The 16,805-nt window shown below is 40.2% G+C and overlaps 1 protein-coding gene across 5 annotated transcripts in view; it reads right to left on the reverse strand.

Annotated features, from left to right (window-relative positions):
• dst (dystonin) overlaps positions 1–16,805 on the reverse strand; it is a 338,403-nt gene that overhangs the window by 154,324 nt on the left and 167,274 nt on the right. For all 5 annotated transcript variants that reach the window (XM_079842865.1, XM_079842868.1, XM_079842869.1 and 2 more), the window contains 11 exons: positions 16,642–16,796; positions 14,322–14,448; positions 14,047–14,230; positions 10,252–10,409; positions 9,987–10,165; positions 8,143–8,281; positions 7,865–8,058; positions 7,450–7,612; positions 7,268–7,351; positions 6,725–6,832; positions 6,540–6,638 (listed from right to left, as the gene is read on the reverse strand). In XM_079842865.1, the coding sequence (XP_079698991.1) occupies positions 6,540–6,638; positions 6,725–6,832; positions 7,268–7,351; positions 7,450–7,612; positions 7,865–8,058; positions 8,143–8,281; positions 9,987–10,165; positions 10,252–10,409; positions 14,047–14,230; positions 14,322–14,448; positions 16,642–16,796 (1,590 nt within the window). The remainder of the gene's footprint in view (positions 1–6,539; positions 6,639–6,724; positions 6,833–7,267; positions 7,352–7,449; positions 7,613–7,864; positions 8,059–8,142; positions 8,282–9,986; positions 10,166–10,251; positions 10,410–14,046; positions 14,231–14,321; positions 14,449–16,641; positions 16,797–16,805) is intronic.

Here is a 16,805-nt window from a genome sequence, read left to right on the forward strand (position 1 = left end):
AAAGATTCCTACCCGAGTCCATGATTGTTATCTCTTGCCATTCGCTCTCTTGTTGTGAGAGAAACAGATACGTTCTCTTGTCGATGTGACCGGCCTTATATGCTTCATATGTTGACATTTTCGCACCATTAGAAGTGTTGATGACCGATATTCTGTGTTTGCTGGAAGGTGAGAGGGTGAAGAGATCCTGGTCCCCAAAAGGAAGAAGATATACCCCACCGTTGACATCATATACACAGATTCGGAGCAGTTCGCTGTAGTACGCCTTCTGCCCTGTTTCTGGGTAGTGAAAATCCTTTGGGTTGCTGACTGGATCGTAGAGACTTTGAAGGGTGGCTTGATTTATGAGCCCCTGCTCTAGTGCACAATCCATGGGTACCCTACTTCCAATCGATGGATGAATCAAACCTCCAGTAGAGATCTGAGTTTCCATTATCGCTTTCCCTCTATGTCTGTCTAGAATTCTCTCCTCCATAGCCTGAAACACTGAGAGTATCTTCCCAGCATGAGTATAGCCACTGACTGCTTTGTAAGCATCACTTATTTTGTCCTTGAGATCATCAGTAATGATCCCTTTCTCAAAAGCATCTGAAGGAGAGTAACCTTCCCCTGTCATTGGATCAATGATGTATCCCGTGGCAGCTTGCGCTTCCAAAAACTCAACGGCGTAGGTTTTAGATAGTAATCCTCCTGCAGCAGCATCGAGGAAGGACAGCTTTTTCTTGCTAGACTCCATATAAACACCTGCGATTGAGGACGGTTTACCAACAAATTGAGCTAGTGATGCTTCTATCTCCTCCATAGTGATGAGGCCTGTTTGCAACTTGAGCACAATTTCCTGAGTGATTATTTTGGTTTTTATTAACTTTTTAATACTTATCCGTCCTCTGAGACCTTGAATTTTTTGGGAAGAAGACTCAATTTTTAGCCCTTTCGATTTACTTGCTATAGGCGAGTCAGAAGCAAGATCGATGGAGGACTCAGAATCATTGATATTGAATGAAACAGTCTGGCTTTTACCAGACCTGCCCTTATCAATTGAACTTTTCCTGAGGATAGTGTCAGTGATGTCACTCTGACTGTTACCAACCATCACTTGATTTGTGTGTATTTCAAATGTATTTGAATTCTGGAGTGGAACCGAATTTTCTGTTTTCTTGGTAGCATATTCCAGAGTTCCCTCGTTGATTACTTGCATTTTGGTTTGCTTGACCTTTCGTAGCTCCTCCAGCACTTTTTCCTTTTCCAGTGTAGCTATCTGCAAGCATGAGATCATTTATGCAATTAGAGCGTGAAATAATAAGTTAAGATGTAACAGCCAATCTCCTATATTCTCAGATCTGACCAAACTCGACCTAAATTGAAATCTAGACTCTATGATACCATACTGTACATTTTGTAATAAATAAATGTAATTATATATTGCATTACATATATTTACTGTATATATTCATACATATGAATGTAAGGATTAAGGTGAAGTGTATGATTTATGTACTGGAGAGCTTCATCTCTTCCTCTTTTTTTATTACCAAAAGTGAGCACTATTTTTCTCATGCAATTATTCCTCTATTACTGTCTGGGGTATATAGGTGGTGAACAGAGTATAAATTAATAGAATTTATAGTGATTGTGACAGCAATCGTTTTTTCAAATGATGTTCGAATTCTGGAGAAGAGCAGGGAGGTCAACTATCAAATGACTTACGGTGCTTTCAAACTTTTGGTGCACACTTGACGTCATAATTTGGTTTGTTTGGTTAATGTGAACTAAATGTAAATGTAAATATAGTTCTCACAAAAATTTAAATTCTGTCATAAATTACTAACCCTCGTGTCGTTCCAAACCCGCAAGACCTTCGTTGATCTTCGGAACACGAATTAAGATATTTTGGATGAAATCCAAGAGCTTTCTGAACCATCCATAGGTAGCAACGTCATTACCACTTTCAATGCCCAGAAAGGTAGTAAACACATCTTTAAAATAGTCCATGTGACTCAAGTGGTTCAACCTTAATGTTATGAAGCGATGAGACTACCTTTTGTGCACAAAAACAAAACAAAAAAGTAGTGTAGACTTCCGGGTTCTACGTCAGAACGCCGGCTTACCATTGGCCGACGCTGTTCACGTGAGCACCACGACGCATGGGTGTGAGGCTGATGCAGGAGCTGGCCAATAATGAGCCGCCAGTCTGCCATAGAACCCAGAAGCTCTGCTCTATGTTTACTACGTCAACAGCATAGGAGACAGACACAGACGAGAAGAAATTGCGTTGCAGAAAGCTCTCAGATTTATATCTTAATTTGTGTTCCCGAAGATGAATGAAGGTCTTACGGTTTGGAACGACATGAAGCTGAGTAATTAATGACATCATTTTCATTTTTGGGTAAACCAACCCTTTAAGAACTCGGGTGGACACCTGTAACCCATGACTGAGTCCGCCTAAAAAGGTGGTCAGTGTGTGCTCAATCACTTTCTTGACAATTAGGATTGATGCAGTGCAAGCAGAGAGATAAATGTTTATCATTTTTCATTTCTGCTCACCTCCAGCAGAAGCTGACTTCTGCATTCTCTGTAATCTTTGCTGTTAGATAGATCCAAGTATAAAAGTGAGGTGAGCAAGCCTTTCTATTTTGCTGCCTTTTCCCGCATCGTCTTTACCTAGTAACAAGGGTAAACAACTGCCAATTTGTTGACACAAGCGTACTGAGGATCTGACCCACAAAATACAAGTGTGAATACAGAAGGAGCAACTGACCAAGCAATGGAACCAGGTGTGAAAGCACCTTTACTTATAGTTGTCTCTGCACATTGTTAAAACACAAAGAAATCATACACTTCACCTTTAAATGAAAGTTTTACAAAACTGTGAATGCACCTGAAGTCGTACCTCAGAGCTCATTTTCATTTTCTTTAGTTCCTCCTCCAGGTTCTGTTTCGCTTCTTCGTACGACGCTACAATTTTCTGAGTCAGCTGAAGTTCAGTCTTCAGCTTTGCCAGATCTTCGTCTTTTGCACACTGATGATTGGCTTGTCCAAGTGCCTCCAATTGTTTTAGATGCTTCTGCTCAGAGTTGACTGCTACCTCAAGCTTCAGATTCTTCTCCTGTAGAGACTTCATGTCCTTGATGTACGAGACGATCTGTTCTTTTAGAGATCTTGCTTCCCTTTCTGAGATGTCCAATTTCTGCCCAGTCTCTGCCAACATTTGCTTTAGCCTTGATATCTCGTTTGAGCTGTCTTTGTGAATATTGTCGAGTTGAAAAATACTAGATTTTACCCGAATTTTTTCAGTTTCCAACTCAGAAATCTTTGATTTTGCTTTGAGAACTTCAAGGTCAAGAATTCCCCTCTGTCTGTCAGATTCGTCCAACTGTGTGCGTACATTGCAGAGGTGTTGTTCAGCCTCTTGTTTGGCTTTTGTTGCATTAGCAATTAATGCATTCAGCTTCTCCACTTCTTGAGACAGGTGCTTGTTGTTTCGCTCCGCAGTTTCCACAGAATGCGAGTGCTCCTTTGATTTCCTCTCGTGCTCCAACTTAAGGCGTGATTCTTTCAGCGAAAGCTTTTGCTCCATTTCAGTCTGCACTAACTGCAGTTGAGTCTCATAGCCTTTCTTTTGTAAGTCGAGTTTACCTTTGAGATCATCAAGCATCTTTTTACAGTTGTCCAATTGTTCTGCAAGTTTTTGAGACCTCAACTCAGCAGTTGCCGTTTGATTTTGCTTCTGCTTAAGCTCTTCCTGAGTTTGTCTTAACTTCTGCTTCAGCTCTGATGTTTGGAGGGTTAAACTTGTAATTTTGTCTTCTGCAGCATTCCTATCCTTTTGAAAAGTGACTAGCTCTTGTTTTAAATTCAGTACAGATTTATCTGCGCTTGAGCCCAATTCTCGCATAACAAAACTTTTCCTATTGAGTTCAGCTTCAAATTCTTTGAGTTTGGACTGACTTAACCTGTTTTCTTCAGTCACCCGCATTAGCTCATCTTTTGTTATTTTTAGAGTGGAGCTAAGATCATCAAATTCACATTTTAAAACCTGTAACTTCTGGTCAGCGGTTTGCTTATCCCTCTGAAGAGATGAAATGTCATGTTTCAGGCTCACTGTGGCTTTTTCTGAACTTCCACTGATCCTGTTAATCGTCTGCTTACATTTCAAAAGCTCATTTTCAAGTTCTCGCACCTTTGACATGTTCTTCTTAACTTCAGATGACTCCCTTTGAGATTCTCCTATGGCTTTTTTTAAAGTTATGTTCAGGTTATTTATCTCGACCTTATGTTCCTGGACCTTCTGATTAGCCAGATTCCTCTCAGTGGTTACAGAACTCAGCTCAGCTTTGAGATTTGAAATATCTTTTTCATAGTTGGTGATGTTCAATGTGAGAGACTTGATCTTTTGCTGTAGCTCGGTTGTCTTTTTGGCTTCTTCGTTGTAATCTTTAAGTTTGATTTGAAGCTCATGAGATACCTGTGCTTTATTCAGAAGTTCCTCTTCAAATATTTTTACCTGAGATTTTGCACTTTCTGCCTGGGATCTGAGTATATTAATCTGCTGTTCCTTACTGTCAATTTCAATGGATGCTCTATCGATTTCTGCTTTCACATTTTTAATGGAACGCTCAGTGTCCATGTTAATCTTCTTGAGTTCTTCTACTTTCTTAGTAAGCTGCGCCACTTGCAAGGAACTTTTCTGAAGCTCCAATTCAAGGTTTTTGATTTTGAGCTGAGCTTCCTTCTCTGTTCTTGTCTTCAGATTGATCTCTTCTTTGGCTCTCTGCAGTTGCTCCCTCAAAACCTCCACCTCACCTTTCAGGGTTTTAATCTTTTGGTCAGCATGTGATTTGTCCTGCTGGATTGACTCAATACTTACCTTAAGATGTCGGGTATCACTTTCCAATAACTGATTTTTTCTATTAAGTTCATTGACCTTAAATGTCATCTGCTCTACTTCAGTCTGTTTGGAAGACAACTCATCTTCCAGGCACCTAAACTTATGAGCGCTCTCCTGTTCAAAGGAGGTCCTCTGTAGAAGTTTCCCTTGATTGACCTTGAGCTGGTCCTTTATGCCATCAACCTCTGTCTTCTGGAAGAGCACTCTTTGCTCCAGAGCCGATTTGTCTCTTTGGAGACACTTGATTTGCTCTTGATACACGTAGACAGACTTTTTCAGTTCAGAAGATTCTTGTCTTAACTCCTCTGCTTTCTGTCTCATTTTGGACCTATCTGCATCGATTTCCACTTGAAGCTTCAACAACCTGTTGTTTGCCTCGTCTAAGAGTTCTTTGAAACGTTGGGATTTCTCCTCAGCCACAGTTTTGTGGACAATGACAGAGTTCAATTCGGACTTCAAGGTCTTGATCTCATTCTCAGCTCGTTTCTTGCCCATAATGAGCTCTTCCATTTTGCGTTGCAGGATCTCTGCCTCAGATTCAGAATGGATAATTGAAGAACTGGTTGTAAAGGTGGACAGCTGTGCACCTTCTTTGGAAAAACCCAACAACGATTCACCTTGCATCATTCTGACATCTGACTTGTGTGCCAGATCCATTTCCATGATTCTCACTTGGCTAAGAAGCTCTGCCTCGGCATCTCCCTTAGCCCTCAGTTCTCGCTCTAACGTACGACTGTGCTCCTCCAGGCCCTGTACATCACTGTCCTTGCGGCGTAAATGATCTTCCAGCTTCTTACGGGCTAATGTACTTTCCTCTATGCTCTTTTTAAGGTTGCGGAGGCTCTCTTCCAGGGAGGCCTGTTTGACCTCTGACTGCTGAACCTGTTGTCGAGCACGATTCAACTCTTGCTCGACGGAACCCTTGCTTTTGATCACACCTTCTAGTTCAACACGATACTTCTGGGCCTCGTACTCAGCCTTTGACTTCTGCAAGGTCAAGTCCTCAATTGACTTTTTCTGCATGTCAAGGTCTGCTCCCAAGATGTCCAGCTGCTGTTGCCTGTTAGACAGTGATGCCTCGAGTTCCAGTACCTGACGCCGGAGTCTGGTGATCTCCTCTTCACTTGCAGCTTTCTGCAGCTCCATGCTCTCAGTCCAGCTTAAGTACTCGGCATTCTCCAATGATTTCCTCCTCTGAAATGAAAGATATAGTCATCTTCCAGTCAACCCCTTGGAAGAGAAAAGGCGGTTCTTGCCCACTTACCAATAAAGGTTCAAAAACCACCACCACGTATTTGCATGTGCTCTTCAGCGTTTTTCCAGGACATGCTTTCCCAAGGTCACCAGCAATGATACAAAATACAGCAATATGTGCTATTTTGTATCAAAATACATTTCCAAGCACTGAGCAACATTCAGAATTGCAGGAAAGAGTGTGTGCAGCATGTTAGGGTGTGTGTGTGATTGCTCTAACGCGATTGGTGAATGGAACATGGCTGGGAGCATAGCCTTGCTAAATAACATGCAATGAAGTTGCCAAACGGCCCCAAAGAACAGAAAGGGAACATTAGCATTTCAGCTATGATGCTAATGCTAAAGAGCTCTATTAGATGAAGCATGAAAATCAAGAAAAAGTCAACAATTGCCTTACCTCATCCTCTTCCGCCCTCTTCAGTGTTTCTCCTGCAAACTTCACATACTGTGTCATGAGAGTAACCAGGGCTGTGTAACGTGTTCGAAGGTCCATGAACTGAGGAGGGACACAAAGACATACATACTCAAAATCACACAAATAGCAGTGTAAGCATATGAAAATAGGTTATATTTCTCTCGTACCTCTTGCTGGATGACATCTGAGGAACTTTGCATCTTCCTCCTCTTCACTGGGGATTTATGCTGAGAGTCAACCATGGCTCTGTAAGTCATCAACTGCAGTTCATAGTCCTTAAAGAAGAACAGGGATGGAACAAACAGTATGAACTTAAATAAAAGTTTGCTTGCTATGTGCTGAGTTGTCATATTAATATTTTTGCTTTTATTTGATATTTTCCCTGGGGATGAAGTATTATAGGGTATGGCATTTCCACATAAACTTACTATAATGGTACAATGGTAAAGTACTGGTGTCACATTGGTACTACATGATTACAAAAACACTTTATTCTACAGCCCTGTTTTTGAAATGATACTAACTGGGTAATAACTAGGTACTAACCCTGAACGTAACCTTAACCCATGTAGTTACCTTGCATTGCCAACTAATTGCTTAGGTAAGTACATGTAAGTGCACACACTGTAAAATAAGGTCCAACCCAATAATCAAATGAGTGTATCCTAGTATCCAAAAACAAAGTACCCAAAGTAATAATTTTGTCTTACTTTCACTCCAACTGCATACTGCTCTGAATACTTCTGGCACTCCTCAATTTTGCTCTGTTTTTGCTCAATTTCTGCAACCAAAACCTAGAAATAAAATAAATGTTAGGATTTGATGCTTGTAAACTACATAGACATATACAACTTCCCCAAGGGTTTTTTGTTGTTGTTTGTTTTGTTCGTACTTTCTGCTGGTTAAGGAACTCTGCCAACGCCTTGCTGTCCTCAGGTTGATTCTCTTGGGCCTTGAGTTGCTTGGTTTCCATTTCTTTGCTCCATTCATCCAGGCTGTTGTATGTGTCTTTGTAGTACTTAAGAGATTTGCTGATGCCTTCCAGGTCTCGGAGCCTGAATACCATGGAACACAAATATATTGTACATAATGAATAAGATAAATCGTGCATTATCAAAATAAATGTCCATGCATTAAGCAACAAGCATTCCTCTTGCTCAAATGGTATATAAGTAAATAAATTTGTTTTCTGATCAAATTTATACCCTAAAATGCAATGCATCACTTTGTATAAAAGTGTCTACCAAATGCCTAAATGTAAATGTAAGAAATAAATGAAAAACACACTAATCCCTAAACTTAATGACCTGTTTTCAATCTGAGAGTGGATGTTTTGCCAGCGTTCTTTGAGCTGGTCGGCCTTCTCCTTGTGCCAATCCAAATCAAAGTCTCTCTCGTTGTGCGTTTTGAACATCCGCTCGCTGACCACTCGTGCCTTTTGCAGCTCGTCCTCCAAGTCATGGAATACCTCGCGTCTTTCATCGATTTCAGACCTCCATTGCTAAAAATTACAAAAGTGTTAAGTCAATGATGTTCCATGAATAAACCATTAATCGAAAAGCAAGTTACAATGATAGTTTATTACCTTAAGAGTGCTCACCACACCATCAATAGATTTGATATTAGCGTTGATTGTGTCCTCCTCACACAGCTTGGCTTCATAAAGCTTGACCAGAGCTTCGGCACTCTGACTGTGTTTCACCACCAAGCTCACCGTCTTCAGTCTGAGTGTAAAAGATAATCAAGTCAAACAAGTCAGATAGAAATGATCAAGCAGCCCTTTCTAGCTAATTAAAGCGGTCCTATTATGCTTTTTTTTCCATGTTGATCTTTCTTTAGAGTGTAATGTTGCTGTTTGAGTTCCTCCAGCGGGAGTTCTTCTCTATATCAGTGTCAGTGTTTCTAAACTCCCTGAAACGCCTCCATTGTAGTCTTGAGTTTCTTCCAGGAACCAACACATCACAGCATTCCTCATTTCAATAATTAGTACATAGATTAAAGGGACGGGCCTGGTTGAGTTAGTTGAAACTGGCGGTTATGGTGAGGGGCGGGACATTTCCCAAACACGCTGGAGGCACTTGACCAATCACAACACACTGCTCCAGCCGACCAATCAGAGCACAGTGAGCTTTTCTCTTCATAGAGAAAGGAACTAAACAGAGCGTTACTGACAGACTGGGAAAACAGGAGCTGCAACAATTGAGACTATGGTCAAAGTCCCTTTAAGATAAGTCATTTCACTCGGCGGCCATCTTTGAAATGCCTCTTGGGCATGCAATTGGGCTCCTATCTCTTTGAATGGGAATACATCAAATTCTCCAAAACTGTTTGCCAAGCTTACGATTAAATTTCATATTGGAAGTCACCAATGTAATCGGACAACAACCATCTCATAAATTTCCAAAATGCTTGAATCATGACAAAAATTTGTATTTTTCAGCCATTCAAAGATAACTCGCATGTGCAGTCCTGTTTCTATAGCAACTGGAGATTCTAATGGCAGGTGCAGTGATGCGATGACTTTACTAATCAACGATTGGCTCTTTCATTTAGAAGGCGGGGCTTATTTGCCATATTGAGTGCTGCACTTTCTCCCATTCATAAGTAATCGGAGTGCACCGTCTTCATATATATATATATATATAAGTCTGTGGTATGGGAAAAATAATGAACATACACGCATGAAAACCTGTTCCAGTAGAGCCCAAAAACAACATCAAGACTCAAGAAAAAGGACATACTAGGTCCCCTTTGAATATTGTAGAGATTTAATTCGAATTTAAATTAATTTCGAAATTTAAAGAGAATTTTCCATTGGCCTGGTTATCGCATTTTGAACTTTTTTAGAGCCATGGGAACCCTTTTATAAGCACCCCACTCCTTCCACTATGTATTTGTTAATTGCTAATTGAGTAACTGGTCTATAATTGATTGATTAAATTTACGTGTGTTGGTACGTAAGAAATTATATGTAAAAAATATTGTGAACACTGAAGAAGGACCTGCGTGACCGAAGATCTAAAAGGAAGATTGCTAGAATTTCAGCATGTAATCCTTTTTTGGGATACGGAGCAAATTAATTTCAAGCATTGAGCTTTTTGACTCTTTTTGGAAGGGTCTTATTATTTCTTGGAATCATATCAAACCCCAAGATACAAGATACTATCAGACAGGGAGCAGATAATGTGTAGAAGTGTCACAACCCAGACTTTACTCTTTCAAACGCATCTCATTTAAGGACTGAGTGCAGACTCTCATATCCCTGAGATCTTTGACCTCTCTACATGAGTTCAAACTCAAAGTAAAGTTATATCTCCTGGACCGGGCATTTCTCTACATTTTTAATGTTGGGTTTATATTGCATTGTGTTTTTCTTTCATGTTTTCTGTGTATCTTATGTAAAGCACAGTGGACTGAGTGCAGACTCACTTCTCCAGGTAGATGCAGCTCATGGAGTAGACCTGGGTGGTGCTCTGGGTGAGGATGCTGAGCTCGGAGGAAAGCGTGGGGACGGATGGAGAGGCAGCTGCTTGCCTCAGGAAAACTTCACACTTCTCTCTCAGGCTCTCCAGGTCTTCCTTCAACCTATCCAGCTCTACCTTCTTTTTCTGGAACGTGTGAGATGTAAATCAGAAACTGTTTTTGTTTCAGGACCCGGATTTTACACATCCAAAAACTAAGCTGAAGACCAAACCTCTTGTTCAGTGATGCGCAGCAGGCACTCCTGCAGGTCGTCTCTGTCCAGCGGAGTACGGATTTTCCGGATCAGCTGTTCCTCGTGTCCCTCCACACGCATGCGGAAGTTGCGCACTTCAGTTATGAAGAGGTTGTACACAGACTCCTCGTGTTCCTCTGTTGACCAGCAGAGGGCAATGCGTTACATCAGTGAGACTCAATGCCCGTACAATAATTGATAATGTGTACTTGTTTGCATGTTTCTTGGAGAAAATACAGTGAAAACATAGCAGGTGACAACAACACAACTAAGCCGAATAAACTTGTGCATGTGCATGTAAATCATGCAGACAATGAATATTTCAGATACCAGGCGGCAGATATAGTGGACTTATGAAACCTCACAATAAGAGCAAAAACAAATATTTAACGTGCACTCAGTGATTATATATTAGATTTAGATGCATTAAAAATGATCAATACTGTAGCGATCTGAGCACATGACACAGGTGTATTTAGGGCATGTCCAAATCCACTTTTGCTAGTTTAACGATGGGAAAAAACAGTCCAAAGGGGTTGTCCAGTCTCAGCTCCCTTTCCCTTTAAAAGCCAGTTGCACTCGCACCAAGGAGGATTCACTATTTACATGGAGGAATATAAACACCCTCAACCTGACGAGTCAGTTTAAATACACGTGTGTATTGCCATGATTGCTCAAAAAATTAGCCAATTTAATTTGTCATTACTGCAAATAAGTAATTCTGATACATGCAACAGAGACAGAGCGACACGCGTCATAATCTGAAGACCACGCCCATCGGGGGGGAAAACAATCAAACGCTCTCCATTGACTTTGCATTGCGGGAGGCTGCCTCCTTGTCATTTCGGACTTATAACAAAATACTGAACAATGTATAAAAGCTGATATGTGACAAAGTGTACAGCAAACAAGCTAAACAAAACCCAGAAGCAAAAACCCAGGCGTTTTTATAAGCTGTTGACCCAAAAAACGAGCGTTTAAGGACAAAAAAGTGGATTCAGGCCATTGAGACAGAGTGCGACGGGTTATATTACACTGAGAACTACGACGACTAGAGGGGAACGTGATCAGCGACAGGAAATATAATATATAAAACGGACATTTGGATATTTGACTTAACAGTGACAAAATGTTTACTGTACACATAGACATATTGAGGCATACTGAGTGTCAGGATCCCAAAATTTACCCATTCTTCCAGCTGAAGCTTCACTTCGTATTGCCTGTATCCACTTTTATCTTCTTAAACGCTCGTTTTTTTGGGTCGACAGCTTATAAAAACGTATTTCTGTGTTTTTTAGCTTGTTTGCTGTACACCTTGTCACATATCAGCTTTTAGACATTGTTCTGTTTTTTGTTATAAGTCCGAAATGACAATGAGGCAGCCTCACGCAATGCAAAGTCAATGGAGAGCGTTGGATTGTTTTCCCCCCCGGTGTGGGCGTGGCCTAAATACACTCTCTGATACATGTCTCTATGACTATCCATTATGAGATGTAGGCTTTACATTGTAATCCTTTTATTTTTAATATTTAAAAATGTGTGTGTGCGGCTCACGTCCCTGTGTGTGTAATTAGCAGTGTGTGCACTAGGGGTGTAACGGTACACGTATTCATACCGAACCGTTTCGGTACAGGGCTTTCGGTTCGGTGCACATGTGTGAACCGAACGGTTTCCGAATGCAATCATTAACAGTTAACAGTCGGCTTGTTTTAAGTGCAGAACACACTCAATCCAAGTTCCTACACGAACATATTAAGTATTCAGTCCATTTTATCACGAAATTCAAACGATAAATGCCGTTTTGACGCTCTTTAATGCGGTGTGTCTGATCACTGTAGCATAGGCGCAAATAAGAATAAGAATAAACATGAATGAACATCTGAAGGTGTGTTGAGGATACATTACAACTTACTGTCACGTATCATATGTGGTGTAATTGCTCAGTTAGTGTTTCAACGGCGGAAAGACCCTCAATATAACTGCTGTAAACAATGTCAAATTTACCTCAGGCAGTCATTCAGTGTCCACAGAATTGTATTCACTAGATAAATCAACGCTTTCACTAAATATATGACCTATATTAGCCTATATATTCATAATATTCTACTTAACCTGTTAGTGATGTCTGGATTATTAATGTGTGATTAAATAAACCTGTCATGAAAATGACAGACACTGTGTATAAATGATTATATTTCAACAACGAATTGGAGAAAAAATTATTTTATAATTAGATTTAGAAGTTATTGCAAAAACTGCCTTATGTGAAGTTTACATGTTTGCGTACTGTTATTTGAGTGTTGATTATTATACCTAAAAATAAATATCAACTGAATTTAGGCTAATAGTTTGGGCTCTGTTGTTAACCTTTAATATTAATGTGCAAGTAAGGGCTCCCTATATAGTTTACAGCAATATCTTCAATAAACTTTTAGTTATAATTGAATTCATTTAAGGACAGACACTTTTTTTTTCTTCAGTAAACCACTGTTTAATAAAAATAAATAAAAAGCAATTTTGTAAAACTGCTGTACCGAACCGTGACTTCAAAACCGAGGTACGTCCCGAACCGTCAGTTTTGTTTACTGTTACACCCCTAGGGCCCTATCTTGCACCCAGCGCAATTGACTTTGTACACCGACGCATGTGTCATTCCTATTTTGCACCCGCGCAAAGCGCGCTTTTCCCTCCACAGAAGCACGTCGCTAAACTAGTGAATGAACTTGCGCTCCCTGGGCGGTTCAGCGCAAAAAAGGAGGCGTGTTCCGGCGCAAACAATCCCTGGTGCTATTTTGCTGTTCCATTAAACAATTGCGCCACTGACCAGAAAAAACCTAGTCTAAAGTCAGTGGCGCGTTGCGCGTTGTTCATTATGCTATTTTAAGGGCGCATGCTTGACCATAATGTATAGCGTGCACAACGCGCATACACTTTGCTCATGTAACCTACACAGATGCAACAGTTATTTTTGCAAATCATAAATTGTTACACTAAAAAAATATTAACACATGAGATGACGGAAATCATTGTGGTGTGCCACGAAGATGTGAAAAAAATAGGCATAAATCTAGCTTACAAATGATTCAGGCTAATTGTAATAATTAAGGATAAGACCTGTTTGCCCAATAGTGGCAAGACATATATGTATATAAGGACATCTGACAAATTGGTTTGTCCGTCAAGAACCAGGAACAAAAATCGACTGAAAAACTGAAAAAACTGAAAGACTGAAAAAAAAAAAAAAGACTGTGAAATCACCTTTACCATAATGTACAACATTACAACTTCACTTCTCTGTCTTTCACTGCTCTTACAAGCACATCAGTCTCCTCGGCTGTGAACCGCTCCTGGCGTGCGCCTGGTAAATACGCCATAATAATAGCAATCCATAATGGAACTTGCGCACCTGCTTTTAAAGGGAATGTTGGATGACGCTCGGATTGGTTTATTCACGTTATGCCCAAACCACACCTATGAATAATGAAGCTACTTCAGACCAACCCATTTTAGATTTGCGCCGGGCGCAAGAGCCATTTATCCCGCCGGGAAAATAGCAACAGCGCCGAGACCCGCCCACAAAGTTACTTGCGCTTCACGCTTTGACACTTGCGTTTCAGATCGTTAAAATAGGGCCCCTAGTGTGCACGTTGTTCCCCCGCATTTCACTACTAACAGTCGCTGTAGTTTCCTGATATGGCCGCTGTCTTTGAAGATGCATGACTTCTGGTCACTTTGTTGTGTGTGTGGGCGTGTGTGTGTACAGTAACTTGCCTCTCTCTGCAGATTTGAGGAGTTCCTCGTAATACTCCTTACAAGCCAGAACCTCCTTTTCCAGCTGGGCACAATCAGCCACCGTGAACACATCCGAATCATCGCTGTCCCTCAGGAAGTCCTCAAAGTGGGACTGCAGGCTGCTCAGCACCTGCTCGTGATCGCCTGGCAATAGGGTCTTGATCTAGAGAGGGGAATTAACACTGCACTATAAGCTCACTCGGTTTTAAAACATAACTGTAGTCTCAAGGGACACGCAAACGGAGGATCTGTACCGAGGCAACGGTGCTTTTGCGGATGGCCCGGATGTCAGTCATCAGATAGTGCCAGGACACGACGCTCTTCATGTTGATGTGCGAGTGATGCCACAGAGCCAGAACATTCTGATACAGCTGCTCAATCCTGATGAGCGAGAGAAAGAGAACAGTATTATGTTTAATATTCATTATTCAAGGTGAGCAACTGCCATAGAATGTGAATGATACAGGACAAATATAGAGATCACCTTTGTTTAAAGGGTTAGTTCACCCAAAAATGTAAATTCTGTCATTAATTCCTCACCCTCATGTCGTTCGACACCCGTCAGACCTCCGTTCATCTTCAGACATAAATGAAGATATTTTAGTGTAAAGCTGATGCTGAGAAAGTCTTCAGAAAGGCCTCCATTGGCATTCAGTACATTTACACTCACAAGACCCATAAAAGGCACTTAAAACGTCGTTACAAAGTCCATCTCACCACAGTGACTCTACAATAATTTTACGATGCAACGACAATAGTTTTTGTGCGCAAAAAAAAATCTAAATAACACCTTTATCCAACTTGTTCTTGTCTTCCGTGTGTGCCTCCACGACGCATGCGCGAGAATATGACGCAGATCCGGCGTTCGGACACATGACCCAGAAGCGATTTGTTTACAAGCAGAGGAAGACGCGCGTGTCTCAGCTGTTGAATTCTACATTGATCGTGCTTTAGGTCTCGGCGTAGTGCTCAAAATGGGGCTAAAGTGTGTATTTCATGGATTCCCGAACGCCGGATCTGCGTCATATTCTCACGCATGCGTCGTGGAGGCTCACACGGAAGACAAGAACAAGCTGGATAAAGGTGTTATTTTGATTTTGTTTGCGCACAAAAACTATTGCCGTCGCATCGTAAAATTATTGTAGAGTCACTGTGGTGAGATGGACTTTGTAACGACGTTTTAAGAGCCTTTTATGAGTCTTGTGAGTGTAAATGTACTGAATGCCAATGGAGGCCTATCTGAAGCCTTTCTCAGCATCAGCTTTACACTAAAATATCTTCATTTGTGTTCCGAATATGAACGGAGGTTTGAAGGGTGTCCAACGACATGAGGATGAGTAATTAATGACAGAATTTACATTTTTGGGTGAACTAGCCCTTTAAACAATTACTGTATGTTATCATATTTTAACTAGTGCTGTCAACCAATTAAAAAAAGAATATGCACACATTTTTCTGTAATTAATCGTGATTAATCGCATCCAAAATAAACGTTTGTGTTTACAAAATATGTGTGTGATCTGTGTATACATACACATACATTTAAAAAATATTTGCATGTATATACTGTAAATATTTTTATATAATATATAATTTTATACTGTACATAAATAAAAAATATACAAACATGCATGTGTGTGTATTTATATATACATAAAAATTATACACAGTACACCCACATATATATTATGTAAACTTTTATTTGGTATGCGAGTAATCGTGATTAATCATTTGACAGCACTAATTTTTATATTGAAATATTTTCACATTAAATCTCTAAATTAATGTAGAAACAACATAAAGACAGCATTTTTTTAAATATTTAATCTAGCAGGTAGGAAATATCCAGAACACTTAACAGCCTTCACTGCAAAATGTATAAATGTAATATATATATATATATATATATATATATATATATATATATATATATATATATATATGTGTGTGTATTTATTTTTTATTAAACCTACAAAAGTTACTCAGTCAAGAGCAGTGAGTGGTTGTTCTTTGATTATCATTAATGACAGACAGCAGCAGGAATATTAGGCTACTATCACTTTAAAAGCTGAGGTCACATGATGCGGAAGCATTTGCATGAATAAGAGCATGATCATATAACGTAACGCTAGTCAAAGGATGACGGGAAAAAACGTATACTGCATTAATTGCGTTAAATATGTTTACGTTAAACTGAAAACATTAAACGCGTTAATATTGACAGCAATAATTTTTTACATAAATTGGTACACTTCACTCTAAAGTTGGCATGAAATTAACATTTGTTTTCAACATCAGTGCATGTGGTTCATATTTAAAAGTTGAATCAAAATGACATAATTGGATATTCCAGTGAAAACGTCAGAGTTCTTTCTGTTGACGTGTGCAGGATTCTCCAATCACATGAGCGCGCTTAAACTCCGCCCCTTCAAGCGTTTGAGTGCCACGCCCCCACATCTCCAATCAACAACCAATGCATAAAACCAAGCTGTCAGCCTACTTTTTATCTGTTATACTCGGATGTAAGTCACAACTTCCATTTCGCAATAAAATGAATTCCCAGAATGCCCTCACCTGCTTGCCATTTCAACCGCCTCTTTGTTGGGTGGAGGAACACTGAAGCAGACCGAAGGAACCATAGCCTCATTTCCAGACGGACTGATCACTTTCCACTTTGCCCTGTGAGAGTTACTCACTAGAACACATTCATCTTCTTTGCCGATGGTGATCTGAGGAGA

Source organism: Gobio gobio, assembly GCF_949357685.1.
Source record: "Gobio gobio genome assembly, chromosome: 18".
Lineage (NCBI taxonomy): Eukaryota > Metazoa > Chordata > Actinopteri > Cypriniformes > Gobionidae > Gobio > Gobio gobio.